This window comes from Sphaeramia orbicularis, chromosome 18 (assembly GCF_902148855.1).
Source record: "Sphaeramia orbicularis chromosome 18, fSphaOr1.1, whole genome shotgun sequence".
In the NCBI taxonomy this organism is placed as follows: domain Eukaryota; kingdom Metazoa; phylum Chordata; class Actinopteri; order Kurtiformes; family Apogonidae; genus Sphaeramia; species Sphaeramia orbicularis.
The window spans coordinates 12,992,810-13,012,384 of record NC_043974.1 but is presented as its reverse complement, the minus strand read 5'-3'; the positions used below and the strand labels follow the sequence as shown (position 1 = coordinate 13,012,384).

The following is a 19,575-nucleotide window of genomic DNA, read 5'->3' as shown; positions in this document are numbered from 1 at the left end:
GGTTATTATGATATTATTTTTGAGTTTGATGCCCTAACTTGCACTTGGCAAATTCATCCTGAGGGCCAGATTGGAACCTTTGGCGGGCCGGTTTTGGCCCCTGGGCCGCATGTTTGACACCTGTGATCTAAAATGTCTGGGAAGGTAGTCCATGCATTAAGTGTATTGTGTTAGCATGATCAGTATTAAATTATAATTTTAACACAGTTAAATCACAAAAACAAAAAAACACAAGCCTGGAGTGCTGCGTGGGTATCGTTGGTCTTCTCTCCTTGCTTCTGGTGCTCATCAGTGTTGGGAGGAGACAGGTTAAAAAGGTTCCTGCAGAGAGAATCCTTTTGGATATATACTCTGAAAGCTACACAATACCCAGGCCTGAATGGTGAACTCGACTTCTCCCCTTTTCTCTGACTTTAAGTGGGATCCAGCACACTTGCCTTCCTGATTAAAAAACCCTTATTGTCTGTTTATTTCCGATGATTTATTTAATGTGAAGACCTGTAGTGCTTGAAATGCCTTATTGTTGTTTGCTTATATACTATGTATTGCTCTGTTTTTTTGTCTGTTTCAATTTTTAATTCTGCAATCTTTGTCTTTAAGGTTTGCCCAGTCATGTGACCTCTCTCTCTATATATATAGGAGGATCCATATGATGAAGGCCCATAGGCCGCAACGCGTCGGCTATAGTTTTTATTTGTTTGGCCATGCTTTAATACAGGCTTTTTAATTTCAGCCCTACTCTGAGTGCCTCAGTTTTTACAAACAACTATAATTTTAACACATTTTCTGTGTCAGTTTCATATACTTTCTACTGTAACAGAGGACACCGTTGATGCCAATGACGTAGGTCAAACAGTCTCCAAAGAGGCACAAAAACACTTATGACATAAGTGTTAACCTAAGCCAAGCATTAGTGAGAGGTCAAGGCAGTGGTGTAGTGGTCCCTGGAGAAGTGGGTATACTCTCAATTTTTTTTTTTTTTAAGTAGTCCAGAAAAACACCCTGTTTTAGAAACAGTGACATGTCAGACAGCTCTATTTAGTTTACCCAAAAATCCATCAGTAGTATTTGCTCAGTATTATAAAAGTATCATGACTTGATCAGGAGCAGTTTGTAGGTTTTACTGGTCACACAAGCAGCTGCATGAATGGAAATGGATTCAACATGAGGCAAACATGGGATAACGTTAGCATTTCATAACGTTAGCCTACTCACACAGTTTAACTATGACAGGTGACAAAATCTCTTCTCCTCTAAATGTGCAGTCATATGACCAGTACTTTAAAACAGTGACTCATTCTGAAACCACCTTAAAACTTACATCAGAATTATGTATTCCATGAAAGTAGGTTCTCTCGATATGTGTCACTCATTTGATAGACGTTTATTCTGCCTTTCTTGTTCGCATTTCCAATAATCCCGCATCTTTCAACGAGACATGCGGTGACCTGTCAATCAACTGGGGTGGGACTGGCACCTGAGGTGTCCAGTCAGGTTCCAGAAGTGGCCAGCGCTAAGCAGAGCCCTGGCTCTGGCTTTAAGTTAGCAATATTTCCCTTGCCATGACCCGCCCTACTCTGACAGTGATTGGCTCATCAGTCCTCATGCCTAAAGTTAACCAATCTAATCAGTGAAGGTACCGAGTACTAGCCAATCCCAGGAAGAGTAGGGCAGGTCATGGCTTCACCATCCTAGGGGAAAACATGGGCAATTTGGCTCAGATACTAGTGAATGGTGCACATCAGGGGGATTTAGAAGTGGGTATACACAATGAAGACTGAAAAATTAGTAGGTATACTCTGTATACTACCGTATACCCTGGACTACATCACTGCTTTTGTCCAAATATGGTCACTTCTGTCTTAAAATGCCAACATGGTGACACCCAAAATCACAAACTAAAAAAATAAATAAATAAATAAATGAATAAAAATAAAAATAAAGTTAACCAATCTAATCAGTGAAGGCAGCAAGTACTAGCCAATTAGAGGCAGAGTAGGGAGGGTCATGGCTTCACCATCCTAGAGGAAAAAATGCATAATTTGGCTCAGATACCACTGAATGGTGCTAATCAGGGGGATTTAGAAGTGGGTATATGCAATGAAGACTGAAAATAAGTAAGTATACTCCGTGAAGAATGAACCCAACCGGGTGGTAGGTGTTGGCTCTGGTGCCTTAAAGAGGGTGAGAACAGATCATTCTCACCTGGAAATGGCTCATAGACTGTTAGTCAAAAAGGAATATCTGGTTGTCAACGTAAAATCCCTTCATTTTAGTGTTGTCTTAGAGGGTGGGGAGTGGGTGTTGTAGGTTGTGACGAGAGACAGGTGTCATTTTTCAGAAAAAGACTTTGTATTTGATCTGTAGGTAAAGACAGAAAAGGAGGCACCTCCTCTGGAAGTGACAGAAAAGATGAAAACTATTTTCTCAAAAAAAAAAAAAAAAAAAGGGAGAAACCCCGACACACACATTGTTTTTACATGCAATTACAGTATCAGCATATAAGCAATGTGCGAAAAGTGATGTGTGTTTATAACAGTGTTTGAGTTTAGGCTTACATTCATCTAAGTTTCATGAAAAAAAAATAAAATAAAAAAACAACTGACGGGCTGTATGCATCTTCAATAAACTGTACACTACGGCAATAGCAAAAAAAAAAAAAGAAAAGAAAAAAAACAGGACTTCATAGTCTGTGTGTAAGTATTCAGAGCCGTGGGTTGTACTTTTGTACATATTTCACTCACTGTGTTTCCACGTTGGCTTCATTTTTAGTAGAATCTGTTTTGTGTTGTTTTACACCTGAGATTAGATTTGTATACAGGGTGGGGAAGCAAAATTTACAATGAACATTTAGTTGTTTTTTCTCAGCAGGCACTACGTCAATTGTTTTGAAACCAAACATATATTGATGTCATAATCATACCTAACACTATTATCCATACCTTTTCAGAAACTTTTGCCCATATGAGTAATCAGGAAAGCAAACGTCAAAGAGTGTGTGATTTGCTGAATGCACTCGTCACACCAAAGGAGATTTCAAAAATAGTTGGAGTGTCCATAAAGACTGTTTATAATGGAAAGAAGAGAATGACTATGAGCAAAACTATTACGAGAAAGTCTGGAAGATACTATTAAAGAAGAATGGGAGAAGATGTCACCCCAATATTTGAGGAACACTTGCGCAAGTTTCAGGAAGCGTGTGAAGGCAGCTATTGAGAAAGGACACATAGAATAAAAACATTTTCTATTATGTAAATTTTCTTGTGGCAAATAAATTCTCATGACTTTCAATAAACTAATTGGTCATACACTGTCTTTCAATCCCTGCCTCAAAATATTGTAAATTTTGCTTCCCCACCCTGTAAGTTTAGGACTTGGCCAGGACTAGATGATTTAATTATTATTTCCTGAAACATAAAACCATAAAGATCAAAGTGTAGTAAAAAGTACAGTAAAAGGATTGATTCTAACACTGAGTATATGAGAACTGAAGTCACTGTGAAACTGGAGATTACACACACAGTGACACAAACAGCTGATTCATCTACGAAAACAAAACCCATGCTCAGATTTGGACGTTTGCATTTCTACGCCACAGAGCCACAGAAATGAATGTGATAACAAAAGGAGAGCGTGTGTGGAGGTTTGGGTGTGTCACACTAAGAGTGGGAGGGGCTACTTGGAGTTTCAGGAAGAGGTCAACACCTGCTGTATGTGTGTGTGTGTGTGTGTGCATGTGTGTTAGTCCAAGCAAAGTACATGAAGTGAAGGACTGCACTGCTCCACGTCAGAGGAAAACATGCAGAGTAAGTTCAACCAAATGTATTTATCTAGAATGTTTCAGCTGCTAAATCTGTCCTAGAGGTTGGACAATAATGTACAGTGAACGTGAGCCATAGAATCGTCCTGTCATATGTTAGTAGAATGTTTAGTAGAGTGTTTTCAGCAATTTAAGATCCATTTGCATCTGTTTCAGTGTCGTAAAAGCTGCTGTGAGTATGTGCTTGTGTTCCATTTCTTCAGCGGTTTTGTTTTACTGTGTGTTTTAGGCTCAAAACAGGGTGGAATAAAAGAAAAAGACAAAGAGTAATTAAACTTTGACAGGTTTTTACTAAATAATGTACATTAATAATAAATTTAGGATGTTGAACATGAACAACAACAAGGATTTGAATTTTGGCCCAGTAGTTTTGTTTTTTTTTTCTAAATCAGTCCTAAATCAGCTTTTTGGCAACCTGGTTGAACTCCAAAAAGATTTGGTACAAACACAGTTTAAAAAAAAATAAAAAATAGATACAGGAATAACAACAAAACAAAACAATTAAAACAGTGTATTAAAAAAAATAATAATAAAAAAAAGCTCAAACTACAACGTCTATTTTTATAGTCAGACTCAGTGTTTTGCCCCTCATTCCACAGGTGGCCAGGGTTGTACTGAGCATGCTCAGATGTCTATGGAAAGAACAAGGTCTATTCTACAAGGGCATTTTAAAATTTTTCCTATTGAGTAAATGGTTGATTTTTTATGAATATTTAAAATAAGTCATACATTCAGAACGCTCACCACAGACACATCAGGAGTTAAAGGGTTAATAGACCCTTCAGTATCTAATGTATGTAAATTCAACTCTCTAAATGTTTTATGAATTCCACAAATCAAAAATTTTGTAGAAAAAGAACATAGCTTTGACATGTTTTAAATCACGTGGCCCTCAGTAGTCGCTTTTCTATTGGACATCTACACAAAACTTTACAGATATTTACTAAATGTCGAAAAAACACAAGTGCGTAAAGTCGGTTTTTCCATTAAATCACAAATGCGATGATGACACGAGAAGTCACTCCATAAACATGGTGAAAAATGTAAATATGATGTTAATTTACAGATATATTCATTATTATTATATATTACCCCTCTATCTCGTACTAAATTAAAAAATGATTGGGTTTCCTGGTGTGTCCACACACACCACGACATGTTTCTTCTTCTTCTTTGTCTTCTTCTTCGCTTGTTGTAACATACGTCAACATGCGTTTTTTTAATTCATCTGACTCTAGTTGCGAAAAAAGGTCTTTCCATTGCAGTTTTCCGTGATGTACCATTTGCACTACGCCCGAAAAACCACCTTCTGCCAGCGCAAAAACTTTTACTCGAAAAATGAGACTTCTGGCAAAATTGTCATTTTTCCATTCGGTAAATTTTTATGCGCAAGTTATATTTGCGAAATCTGAATGGTCAATGGAAAAGCGACTAGTGTTACACAGGTGGGATCAACATTTGCAGAAGTGTATTAACCCAGAAATCGTTTTTTCCAACTGTCCTTTTTCCACAAACTTTCTAAAGCCCCTTCGTATAGATCAGTGTGAACACATTTCATTAAAAACAAACAGTGCTTCTGTTAAATGTCATTAATTTAGGTCACAGCTACAGACAACAACAAATCCCTGTTTGTTGGAGACGGTACAGAGTAAACAGGTACTTGTTTTCTTTTAAACCTGAATCAGGTACTGGGAAGTAGCAGGTCCTGACTTTCTACATTCCTCAGATAGTTTCTTACCCGCTGTAGGACAAAATGATGCTATCCAACACACTTCCTGCTTCGGTGAAAGCCCATTGTGTTAAGATGTTCTGGATAATACACACATCTTGCGAATTTTTCTATCGATTAGCTTTCCTGGTGTTGCTTTCTGTCTTCTTGTTGAAAGTATGTGATGATGTGGATGTACTCCTTCATAGCGTTAGCCTCATAGCATAACTGCCTTATAGTCATACACTATATATGGATTGATTGATTGATTGATGTATTTATTTCGAATACGAATGTCAAAATAGACGAAAATAAATAAACAAAACACTTAAAAATCAGACATATAATACATATTCGAAAAGGAGTGAGAAGAAGTAGAACTTATACACTCCCACCCCTTCTCCTTATATAACTGATAACAGTTCCAGTTCCAGTTCCGTGGGTTTTACTGGTGAATCGACGAACACAGGTGTCAAATATACTGCCCGGGGGCCAAATCCGGCCCGCCAAAGGGTCCAGACCGACCCTTGGGATGAATTTGTGAAATGCAAAAATTACACTGAAGATATGAACAATCCTTTTAGTTCAGGTTCCACATTCAGACCAATTCAATCTCCAGTGGGCAGGACCAGTCAAATACTACCATAATAACATAGAAATAATGACAACTCCAAATTTTTCTCTTTGTAAATGTAAATATTTTCATGTATTTACACTAAAACAGAGCATAATTTCACGAAAAAATTCGAATAACCTGAACAAATATGAACAACCTGAAATGTCTTAAGAGAAGTATGTACAATTTTAACAAGATTCTGTCTGATATTAAATGTTTTGTGTATTTGTAGATCCACTGTGATCTGTAAGTTATAATGTACATGTGGAAATGATAAACTGAGGCAGAATATTGTTAAAATTACACTTATTTTTTCAGTTTGTTCATGTTATTCACACCTTTTGAAAGGATAGTTTGTAGATGTAAACCTCTTCATTATGTAAATGTACTTTTTTTGCTCCGAAACATAGAGAAAAGTTTGGAGTCGACATTATTTATATATTATTATGTTATTATTTTACTGGTTCGGCCCATTTCAGATCAAATGGAGCTGAATGTGGCCCCTGAACTAAAATGAGTTTGACACCCCTGCTATATACTATAATATGACTGATGCTTATTATTAAATAATTTGGTTTCTGGCTTTATATTATTATGAACAAATATGATTTACACAAACACATAATACAATAATATAAATATGTAAATACATATTCATACACAGATATATACATATACATACATACACACATCTGTCTATCGATATCAATATCTATATCTATGTCTAAATCTGTTTATATCTATCGATCTGTCTATCTAGAGATAGATAGATAGACAGACAGACAGACAGACAGACAGACAGATAGATAGATAGATAGATAGATAGATAGATAGATAGATAGATAGATAGATAGATAGATAGATAGATAGATAGATAGATAGATAGATAGATAGATAGATAGATAGATAGATAGATAGATAGATAGATAGACAAAAGTATTGGGACACGTTGAGTTCAGGTGTTTCTTGTCTAACATCAGTATGGGATACAAAACAAAATGACAAATTGATAAGAATTTCATATTATAGTTTTGTTTGTTTGTTTGTTTGTTTTTTTATAAAAATTCAGATTCTTTATTTGTCATTTAACCCATAAAGACCCAAACAGCCACTGGTGATCAAGACTATCTACTGGTCTAAACTGTTTAACACCTGTTGATCCACTAATTCTATTAATACATGTAAATAATTGGTGTAAAATACAGTTTGTCGTCTTTTCATGGTCATCAGATATGACCCATTTGGATGTTCAGAGACTCCGTAGTTACCGTGGAAACACCGTCATGTTCCTCAGTATTGATTCACCAGTAAAACCCATGGAGTTGGGTCAATGACCGTGGATGGAGATACTGGGTTTATGTTAAATTAATGATATATTTTACTCAAGAAGTCCCTTTATTTTCAGTTCTCTTTGTTTTGATATAATAAGCTTTGAATTTACTCTAAGCTTTAATGAACATCTATATGATCAGTAAAAAAATAAATAGGAAAATACATGATTTACACTGAAAAAACTCAAAATAAAGGGGATAATATTACAATAAATGGTGATAAAACAAACAAACAAACAAACTATATATGTATATATATATATATATATATATATATATATATATATATATATATATATATATATATATATATATATATACATATATATTTGGGAACTGCCACGAAAGTACCACTAGGTCTTTATGGGTTAAACATTACATCATATATGCAAAAATGAAATGACAATGCATTGATCTAAAAAAAAACAAAAAAACAAAAAAAAACACTTGTAGACAGAATCAAATAGTCAGAATAAAAATATATGAATATCCATAAATAAATCATGGACATAATAAAGTCTGTGATTAAAAAAAAAACAAGAAAACCCATATACTTAAAAAAAAAAAAAAACAACTCACAAACAAAACACTTGCAGACAGAATCAAATAGTCAGTATAAAAATATATGAATATCCATAAATAAATCATGGACATAATAAAGTCCATGAAAATTAAAAAAAAAAACTATACTAAAAAAAAACAAACAAAAAAAAAAAAAACCCAACTCTATTATATATTGTGATAAATATCATATTGATTATTAATATTGATATTTACATCTCTAGCTTACAGCTATAGACATGATGTGTCCCAATATTTTTGTCTATATTGTTTATAAACATCAATATTTCCTTAAAGTTTAATAGGAGATTTTTCTTCCTATGCGAAATGTGAAGAAAGTAGACGGTTAGTTGTGGTAGAAAATTATTGTTTGCAGTCAGAGCATGAAAAATATTTTAGAAATTTAGAGGTAGAACATTTCAAATCATAGTCATGCATAAAAAAATTAAAAAAAATCAATGTTGAGGAAAAACCATCCAACCAAGTAAAAACTATCTGAGGCATTTTGGAAGCAAATATAACAATTTAAACCAAACAAACCAATGCAATGATATTTATCTAATATATATGATTGTTTTGTATCCCAGAGTCCTGTTAGAAAAGAAATACCTGAATGTAACGTGTCCACATACTTTTGTCCATTTAGTGTTATTGATTATTTATGGTTTCTCTCACCTGTCATCAACTATAGCTGTGTTTTGGTAGTTTCTATCCACACTTATATGTTACGTCTTTAAGCCTAATTAGGATTTGAAGGGCTTTGGATGCCTGTGTGCCTCCTCATTACAGCTGCCATATTCCCTCATGTGTTTCTGTTGATGAAAACAGAACTGCATATTCCCTTTGATGAATTCCCTCCAACGAACGCTAACATATTCAGTGATCTACATACAAACACAGATTCATCCCCATGTTATCATTGAAAAATATGTGTTTTTATTCTTATTTAGGTCATCACACATGTCATTTCTCCCCTGTTCATTTAGGTTGTAAAGGCCTAGCAGACCAACCTTTGACCGTTGAGTCGGTGATAACACGACACAAAGTTCATCTGAACAGTACAAAGTTGTCTTAGAACAAGCCACAATTATGACAAAATCGCACTGTGAAAATCCCATACATTACCTGAAGTTACCTTCCATACTCATTGATACTTCTGTTCATCTGTCAGTGCATTGTTTTGTTTTGTTTTGTTTTGTCAAGTTAGTGAACCTTTAGGGCCCCCCCAAGCTATTTTATGTTATTTATCTTTTTTGATTTGATGATTATTACCTCCACCAAGGAACGACGGAGGTTAGGTTTTTGTCTACGTTTTCTATCTGTCTGTCTTTTTTTATTCTTTTTTTTTTTTTTTTTTTTTTACATTATTTTAGTACTATTTCGCGTATTTTTTCATGTTATTTTGTAGTTGTTTATTTATCCATTTTTGTTCATTTTGTTGGTTAATTTATTCTTTTTTTCACTTTATTTTAGAACTTTTTTGCTTATTTTTTCACATTATTTTGTAGTTGTTTACTTAATCCGTTTTTGTTCATTTTGCTTCTTATTTAATTATTGTTTTTTAACTCTATTTTAGAACTTTTTTTGCTTTTTTTTCCACATAATTTTGTCGTTTACTTTATCCATTTTTGTTCATTTTGTTGCTTATTTTATTCTTTTTTTACTTTATTGTTGAACTTTTTTTGCTTATTTTTTCACATTATTTTGTAGTTGTTTACTTTATCCATTTTTGTTCATTGATTTTGTTTTTTTTTTTTAACTTTATTTTAGAATTTTTTTTGCTCATTTTTTTCACATTATTTTGTAGTTGTTTTTTTATCCATTTTTGTTCATTTTGTTGCTTATTTTATTCTCTTTTTTTTACTTTATTTTAGAACTTTTTTTGCTTATTTTTTCCGCATTATTTTGTAGTTGTTTACTTTATTCATTTTTGTTCATTTTGTTGCTAATTTTATTCTTTTTTTTTTTTTTTTTTTTACTTTATTTTAGAACTTTTTTTGCAAATTTTTTCCATATTATTTTGTTGTTGTATTTCCATTTTTGTTCATTTTGTTGCTAATTTTATTCTTTTTGTACTTTATTCTAGAACTTTTTTTGCTTATTTTTTCCACATTATTTTGTAGTTGTTTACTTTATCCATTTTTGTTCATTTTGTTGCTTATTTTATTCTTTTTTTTACTTTATTTTAGAACTTTTTTTTTTTTTCTTATTTTTTCCACATTATTTTGTAGTTGTTTTTTGTATTCGTTTTTGTTCATTTTGTTGATTACTTTATTCTTTTTTTTTTTTTTTTTTTTTTTTTTTTAACTTTTAGTACTTTTGTGCTTACCTACATAACCTCCGCCAAGGGGTTATGTTTTCTTCGGGGTTTGTTTGTTTGTTAGCAAGATAACAGCATTGTAACTGATAATGCAAACAAAAATAACCCCAAAAAAACAAATAACATGTTATTGCAATGATATTGATTGGATTATAAGATTATATTATGAGACCTGAATTCAACATGTCCCAATACTTTTGTCCATATAGTGCATGTGTCACAGGGAAATCCAGGTCTTTATCTCAGGAGTTTCCCCTTTAGTTTTAGTTACGTATTGTTCAGATAAGGTGGTCATGTGACTGCAGTGACTCAGACATTCCACAGAGGTGTGAATGGAACCTTTTGGACCACTGGTCTGGACTAAATATGGACATTTTGGAAAACACAGACGGTCTCTTTGTCTCTTCTTCCAGGTATCAGGTCTCCAGGGGTCGTACGGGCCCTCTCGGAGGACCAGTTCAGTTGCTCCATCTGTCTGGAGGTGTTCGTGGAGCCCGTGTCCACCCCCTGCGGTCACAGTTTCTGTAAAGCCTGTCTGCAGGGCTACTGGAACCACAGCAAGAAGTACCTGTGTCCCATGTGCAAGAAGAGCTACAACAAGAAGCCCGAGATGAGCGTCAACAGGGTCCTGGCCGAGATCTCCTCCCAGTTCCAGGGGCTGATGATGGGCGGGGGGGGCGAAGGGGCCGGAGGGGCCGCCTCCAGGGGGTCCACGTTGAATCTGAGCGCAAACTCGGCACCGGGGGGGTCACCTGGGCAGCAGGACACGGGGGAGTACGCCCGGGCCGGGGACGTCCCCTGTGACGCCTGCATAGGACGGAAGTTAAAGGCCCTAAAGTCCTGTGTGAACTGTCCAGGGTCCTACTGCGAAAGCCACCTGAGACACCACAAGAAGGTCGGGACACACACACACACACACACACACACACACACACACACACACACACACCTACACACATACACACACACACACACACACAGGGGTACGGGGGGTTCTTTCTTTCTTTCTTTCTTTCTTTCTTTCTTTCTTTCTTTCTTTCTTTCTTTCTTTCTTTCTTTCTCTTCCTTCCTTGATTTCTTTCTCAATTTCTTCCTTGATTTCTTTCTTTCTTTCTTTCTCTTTGTGTCTTTGTTTCTTTCTTTTTATTCCTTCCTTCCTTGATTTCTTTCCATTTTGATTTCTTTCTTTCTTGATTACTTTCTTTCTTTCTTTCTTGATTTCTTTCTTTCTTTTTATTCCTTCCTTCCTTCCTTCCTTTCTTTCTTTCTTTCTTTCTTTCTTTCTTTCTTTCTTTCTTTCTTCCATTATTTTCTTTGCATTGTAAATTTACAGACTGACATCATTTTCACTTTCACATTGTTTCCTTATACTTGCTCTGATTGTTTTCTGTCTTTTTTTTTCTTTTCTTTTTTTTTTTTTTCCAATACTTTACAGGACCTGATGTTGCCATCATTTCTGGTGACAACTAATCTGTTCAGCTAAAGTTACATTTCATTTTACTTGACACATTACTTTGCTGAGTTTGATTGACTTAGATAAATAATCATTAACATTTTTCTGAGTAACATCACACACCGCGGTTCAACCCCACATGCAAAATTCTAGATTGCTTAAGCAAATTAGTACACGCAAATTGGGATCTTAGTAGATCCGCCCCTCTGTTCCCATTATTTGCTCATGCCTGTCTCCACATACGAATGAACTTCTCTCTCTCTCTCTCTTTTTTTTTTTTTTTTAACTTGTCTTGTCCAGCATCCTAACAGCAGAATGGCAGTCTAACTGCCTTTTGGTGCTGAACAAATTTGCTTTGCCAAGGGAAACTTCATAAAGTATATGAGGCTCCCCTTGATATTCTACTGTCTTTATTATGAGTTTTGTTGAACCACATTTCGATGCCGGACCTGACATGGTGGGGTGGGGAGGGTGGTGGTGGTGTTAACAATGTTAACAATAACTACTAATGAACGAATAAACCTTCTGTCCACAGGTGAAGTCTCTGACCTCTCACCGCCTCATTGAACCCACTTTCAACCTAGAGGAGAAGATCTGTAAGAAACACGAGCGTCTCCTGGAGGTCTACTGCCGCTCGGACCACGTCTGCATCTGCACAGCCTGCGCCGAGGCCACGCACAAGTCGCACGACATTGTGTCTACCGACCACGAATGGAAGAAGAAGATGGTAAACCACAGCTGGGATGTGTCAAGTCTTATTTTTTTGTAAATGCAGCCTTTACTGTGTCTCATCTACACTGTAAGCCTGGACTTTGTATTTACTAAGATGCTTTAATTACAATGTACTGAAATGATTTAAGTTTTATTACAGTACTATAAAATGTTCAGTATATTCTACTAATTTGTAGACATAGTCGAAAGTACGAAAAAGTTTCAGCTGAATAGATGTAAATCACTAAGTTTTAGTCATGACCACACCTTTTTATCTCCACATTGATTTGTGGGTATTGGGCATGTTGTTGAAAATGTGTTCTTTTTATGAGCAGGGCTTCAGCAGGGTTGTGGTGTTAGTGTTAATTTGGACTTAATGTGTGTATTGCAAATGTTTATTGGCCTTTTTGTGTTTGTTTTTGTATTTTTGTAGAGCTGCACCATGAGTCAGAGCCATAGGATGAACAAGGGCTTTCCTGTTCAGCCATGATTGTTCTAGCTCTATATAAATCTTTATACTTTGCCAAATTAAAAGTGTTTCCTGTACTGGCAAATTACATAGAGTGAACTTCCTGTCTAACTTCCATCCACACTACAATATATTAAGTTGAATAATTATGCAAAGTAATTTATATTGCAAAAGATTTTAACTTAAATCAACTTAGAATTGTGTACAATGAAATGATGATGTTAAGTTAATGATTATACAAAGCAATAGGCAATGCAACAAATTTTAAATTAAACTAGAAAAGCACTCGGAGAGCACAGACCTCCACCAAGACAGGTCTGCCCCCCCCCCCCCCTCCCCAATCACCACAAAAATGTTATCATTTGTTCCTTGTGCCAGTATCAGCATTTCCTGACAATTTCATGAAAATCTGTCCATAACTTTTTGAGTTATCTTGCTAACAAACAAACAAACCCTGGCAAAAACATAACCTCCTTGGTGGAGGTAACCAGATAGAAACATATGTAAACAAGAAAAGCATTCGGAGAACGCAGACTTTAAATTAATTTCATTAATTTCATGAAAATCCGTCCATAACTTTTTGAGTTATCCTGCTAACAAACAAACAAACAAACAAACAAACACGTAAACAAACACGCAACAAACACACAAAGCGAAGCGATCACAATACCTCCTGGCAGAGGTACTGAAAAATGTGTGGTAAATGGGATTTTCAATGTTAAATGTAAATGTCCACAGCGTCCACATTCCACAGTGGATGTGGACAATTTTCTGCCAGATACAAGATATTGTTATAAGCTACGAGTGGATCAAATTGGAGGCTAATCGAAGTCGTTTTGAATTTTTTATGAATTTTCGAAAATTGCTCAATGATGAGAGATAGGAAAATTGTAGATTTTGTGACCTTGCTGTGACCTTGAACTTTGGCCTACTTGGCCCAAAATTTAATGGGTTCATCCCAGGGCCTAGGCCTATCTGTGGGTACAATTTGGTAAAGATGGTTGGAATAGTTTTCCCGTAAAGTTGCTAACAAACAAACACACAAAGCAAAGTGATCACAACACCTCCGGGTGGAGGTAATTAACTTGGCATTTAGTGGTGTACTTAAATAGTAATTCCATTCAAATCAAGCATTTAAGTTAAATACACTGAAGTTTTCATTACTCATTACTTAATTTTTTTAAGGCAACCGGTTTCCTCCAATTTTTTAGGTAAACTCAACTTACCCAGTCTTACATTGTAATGTGTTTCTCTTATTTCAGAGCAATTTGGGAAAGAAGAGGTCAGAGCTGAAACATCTGATCAAAGAGAGAACCAAAAAACTGGAGGAAATCAAACAATCCATCAAGGTCATCAAGGTGAGTGGAGTGAGCTTTAAACAACACGTTCCCTTCCTGAGTCTTTGTGTGTTCGGTTTGGTGTCAGGTTTCAGCTCGGCTAATCCCGGCATGAATAACCCCTTTTGTTGACTGAACTTAGAAAAAATCACTAAAGCCATGATTTAACCATTACAATAATATATATTTGCAGCTGTTGCATCCACATTTTAACCCATAAAGACCCAGTGCTACTTTTATGGCAGTTCCCAAATAATTTTTTCTTGATTTCATGATTTATCACCATTTATGATAATATTATCCTCTGTATTTTGCATTTTTCAGTCTAAATCATGTATTTTCCTATATTTAACTCACTGATCATGTAGATGTTCATAAAAACTCAGAGTAAATTCAAAGGTGATTATATCAAAAAAAGAAAAAAAAAATGGAGAAAAGTGACTTTTTTTTTTTTTTTTTGGCAAATACATCAGTAACTGAACATAAAAACAAGTGTCTCCATCCACTGTCATTGATCCAACTCCATGGGTTTTACTGGTGAATCCATGTGTTAGAAGATGACGGTGTTTCCACAGTAACTACAGAGCCTCTGAACGTCCAAATGCGTCATATCTGATGAAAACCATGAAAAAATGACAAACTGTATTTTACACCAATTATTTACATGTATTGATAGGATTAGTGGATCAACAAGTATTAATAATAATAATAATAATAATAATACATTGGTTTTATATAGCACTTTTCTAAGTACTCAATGATGCTCTGTATTGTATATCTGTATATCTGTACTCATTTTAGTCCAGGGGCCACATTCAGCTAAATTTGATCTGAAGTTGGCCGGACCAGTAAAATAATAACAAAATAATATATAAATAATGACAACTCCATTTATTTTTTTTTAGTGCAAAAAAACCCCCAAAACATTACATTATGAAAATACTTACTTTTATAAACTATCCAAATAAAAAAAAAAAATGTGAATAACCTGAAAAAACTGAAATTTCTTAAGAAAAATAAGTGCAATTTTAACAATATTCTGCCTTAACTTATCATTTATACATGTGCATTATGGATCAATAATATATTAATATATAAATAATGTCAATTCCAAACTTTTCTCTGTGTTTTAGAGTGAAAAAGTAAATTTACATTATGAAAAGGTTTACATCTACAAACTATCCTTTCAAAAGATGTGAATAACATGAACAAACTGAAAAAAATAAGTGTAATTTTCACAATATTCTGCCTCAGTTTATCATTTACACATGTACATTATAACGTACAAATACACAAAACATTTAACAATAGGCAGAATATTGTTAAAATTACACTTATTTCTCTTAAGAAATTTCAGGTTGTTCATATTTATTCAGGTTATTTACATTTTTTGTGAAATTATACTTTGTTTTAGTGGAAATACATGAAAATATTTAAATTTACAAAGAGAAACATTTGGAATTGTCATTATTTATATGTTATTATGATAGTATTTTACTTAATCCTGCCCACTTGAGATTGAATTGTTCTGAATGTGGAACCTGAACTAAAAGGATTGTTAATAGTGTAATTTCAGTGTAATTTTTGCATTTCACAAATTCATCCCAAGGGCCGGACTGGACCCTTTGGCGAGCCGGATTTGGCCCCAGGGCCGCATGTTTTGACACCTGTGTTCGTCGATTCACCAGTAAAACCCATGGAACTGGATCAATGACAGTAGATGGAGACTTTTGATTTTACATTTAGTTAAGGATATTTTTACTAAAAAAAGTCATTTTTTCTTCAGTTTTCTCTGTTTGTGATACAATAACCCTCAACTTTAATCTGAGCTTCTATGAACATCGACAAGATCAGTGAATTAAATATAAGAAAATATTAGATTTTCACTGAAAAAAAACACCAAATACAGAGGATAATATTACAATAAATGATAATAAATCACTTGAGAAAGGTTAAATAGTACCACAACACACCCTGGGTCTTTATGGGTTAATCAGGTGTTTTGGGGGAAATTAAAACCACTCCTTAAATTTACTACTACGACTTAAAATAATCCATTTTAAACAGTGTTTTCTCATACTCTGTAGCCCACAGGTGTCAAACATGTGGCCCGGGGGCCAAAACCAGCCCGCCAAAGGGTCCAATCTGGCCCGCGAGATGAATTTACAAAGTGCAAGTGAGGGCATTGAACTCAAAAATAATATCATAATAACCTATAAATAATGACAACATCAATTTTTTCTCTTTGATTTACTGCAAAAAACATTAAATTATGAAAATATTTACATTAAGAATCTATCCTTTAACAATAAAATGTGAATAACCTGAACAAATATGAACAACTAAAGAAAATTAAGCATAATTTTAACAATATTCTGCCTGTCAATAAAAGTTTTGTGCCTTTGTTGATGTCATATGTAAAGCATACGTATAAATGATAAGTCAAAGCATAATATTGATAAAACTGTACTTATATTTTTTAACAAATTTCATTTTTTTCAGGTTATTTGCATCCTTTTTGTTTGGATAGTTTGTAAATGTAAGTACTGGCATAATTGAATGCTATTTTTTGCACTAAAACAATTTAGAGTTGTCATTATTTATTGGTTATTATGCTATTATTTTACTGGTCCGGCCCACTTCAGATTAACCCTTTCATGCACCCTTAATTAAGAATTTTTTTTCCTGACTGTTTTTATTCCTCTTTAGGCATGAAAAAAACATGGCTAGAGAAAATTTTCTTATGAACCTATTTTTTTTTTGGAGCTGCAAAAATGTCCGCTCAGCTGGACACCATGCATTTAATTTTTGAAGCAAATAAACATGTATTTACTGATATATTGTGTGAAACTATGAAATAAAAACATTTTTACTGCTTATTGTAGGTAATTCATTTCTCAGACAGGGGTAGTTGTTTGTTTACTTGCTTTACTAGTTTGTCTGATAAATGAATTACCTACAACAGGAGTCGGCAACCTGCGGCTCCGGAGCCGCATGTGTCTCTTCATCCTCCTTGTAGTGGCTCCTCCCTTTTCTGCGGTCAAACCAGCCGCAATTCTCCTCTGTATGGTCAAAGCCAGCCACTAGCGTTTTTCTTGTGCGCTACTTATTTCAACAATTACAGTGGATGAGCTGCATGGAGCAAATGTGCCTTCCGGACAACAAAAGCAAGGTTTCATTTCTGCTCTACGTTAAAGACGCAGACGGATACAGACGGAGGGTTCTGTCCGTCCTTTGTATATTACTCACATAACTCTGTCCATTTTCCGGGAGAATATAGAGCAGTACAACTAGGAACTACGGAGGCAATGTTGAGTTTGGAAGAGAATAATTTTCATAAATAGCGATACTTTTCATAGAGCAACTGAATGAGTATAAGTACTGTGTACTTTTGGGGCAATCCTACAACAGATTCCATTCCAAGCTACAAAAGTGTTTGTTTTCATCTGAAATAGGCTTTAAGACTAAATTTAATGATGAGTAAAATTATGTTTTCCAATAAGTACCTCATGAATTTTTTACAATTGGTAATAGTACTTCAAAGACTATTAGCAAAAATACTATGAACTAGTTTTACTATGTACTTTTGAAGTAATCATACTCAAAAATCCCTTCCAAGCTCCAAAAATGTTGTTTTTTCATCTGAAATAGGCTTTAAGACTAAATTCAATGATGAATAATTTTTTTTTTTTCCGATGAGTACCTCGTGAATGTAGTATTTTTGGTATTAGTACTTCATATACTATTAGCACAAATACTATGAAATACTTTTACTGTGTACTTTTAGAGTAATCATACTCCAGAGTCCATTCCACACTGCACTTCTGTTTGTTGTATTCAGTGGTTGTAACAGATAAAATGAAAAAAATATTAAAACTTTTAAAAGCTTATAAGCTCTATTATTTTTTGCGGCTCCAGACTATTTTTTTTAGCGGAAGAGGGGGCAAAATGGCTCTTTTGATAATAAAGGTTGCAGACCCCTGACCTACAATAATTATATGTGGAAGACAGTTAGGAACCTTTAGCAGACATTTTTAATGCTGTTAATCTAATCTTTTCTCACATTTTAACATGTTAATACCAGTCATTACTCAATTCATGGAGATATAATGCAAAAAAAACCCAACAACTTTTGTTTAAAAAAAACTGTTAGTTACAGACTAATAACAATAAAAAGCAATTGATTTACACTTAAACATGTTACTCCAGATCAGGTTTATCAAGAATAGTAAATTTACAGTAATGGTATAAATTGCAGTGTATGAGATGATGCATAAGTGTCCACTGTGTCGGCTGATATGGAACTACAGGGTGGGGAAGCAAAATTTACAATATTTTGAGGCAGGGATTGAAAGACAGTGTATGACCAATTAGTTTATTGAAAGTCATGAGAATTTATTTGCCACAAGAAAACTGACATAATAGAAAATGTTTTTATTCTATGTGTCCTCCTTCTTTCTCAATAACTGCCTTCACACGCTTCCTGAAACTTGCGCAAGTGTTCCTCAAATATTCGGGTGACAACTTCTCCCATTCTTCTTTAATAGTATCTTCCAGACTTTCTCGAAATAGTTTTGCTCATAGTCATTCTCTTCTTTTCATTATAAACAGTCTTTATGGACACTCCAACTATTTTTGAAATCTCCTTTGGTGTGACGAGTGCATTCAGCGAATCACACACTCTTTGACGTTTGCTTTCCTGATTACTCATATGGGCAAAAGTTTCTGAAAAGGTATGGATAATAGTGTTAGGTATGATTATGACATCAATATATGTTTGGTTTCAAAACAATTGACGTAGTGCCTGCTGAGAAAAAACAACTAAATGTTCATTGTAAATTTTGCTTCCCCACCCTGTAAAACAACAAAATCCATGAATATACAAGAGAACAGCTGGAGAAAAGCTGTCCACTGTAGTGACCACTGTGCATGAAAGGGTTAAATTCAGCTGAATGTGGCCCACGGAAGAAAATGAGTTTGACACCCCTGCTGTAGCCTTAATACATCCTTTCTGTTGTCCTGCTACAGACTGTTAACGTACAACATGTTAAATATTTGCTCAGTCTACTCTAATGTCCTCAACAACTTTATTTGCGCTTAAAGGAGCACACTAACTCAGGCAGGAAGAGCAAATGTGAGCAGGCCTTGAACGCGTCCCACACTGTTTTTATGCTGTGGGAGAATTCTTCCCACACCTTTGGCCTGGTTCTTATCCCCTTCATTTTCATACCTGTCGTGCTCTGCTGCCA

At 34.7% G+C, this 19,575-nt stretch overlaps 1 protein-coding gene and 1 long non-coding RNA gene across 2 annotated transcripts in view; one reads left to right on the top strand and one right to left on the bottom strand.

Moving 5' to 3' along the window:
• Nucleotides 1-303: 303 nt before the first annotated feature.
• On the bottom strand, nucleotides 304-19,423 carry LOC115439046 (uncharacterized). Its single transcript, XR_003938184.1, has 3 exons — nucleotides 19,413-19,423; nucleotides 12,608-12,614; nucleotides 304-432 (listed from the first exon to the last, which is right to left on the bottom strand). It is a non-coding gene; the product is annotated as an uncharacterized LOC115439046 (long non-coding RNA).
• The window catches only part of btr12 (bloodthirsty-related gene family, member 12), a 38,454-nt gene continuing 22,612 nt past the window's right edge, over nucleotides 3,734-19,575 (top strand). The window contains exons 1-4 of the mRNA XM_030162941.1: nucleotides 3,734-3,806; nucleotides 10,770-11,251; nucleotides 12,345-12,536; nucleotides 14,252-14,347. Of these exons, the coding sequence (XP_030018801.1) occupies nucleotides 3,800-3,806; nucleotides 10,770-11,251; nucleotides 12,345-12,536; nucleotides 14,252-14,347 (777 nt within the window). The 5' untranslated portion in view covers nucleotides 3,734-3,799. The remainder of the gene's footprint in view (nucleotides 3,807-10,769; nucleotides 11,252-12,344; nucleotides 12,537-14,251; nucleotides 14,348-19,575) is intronic.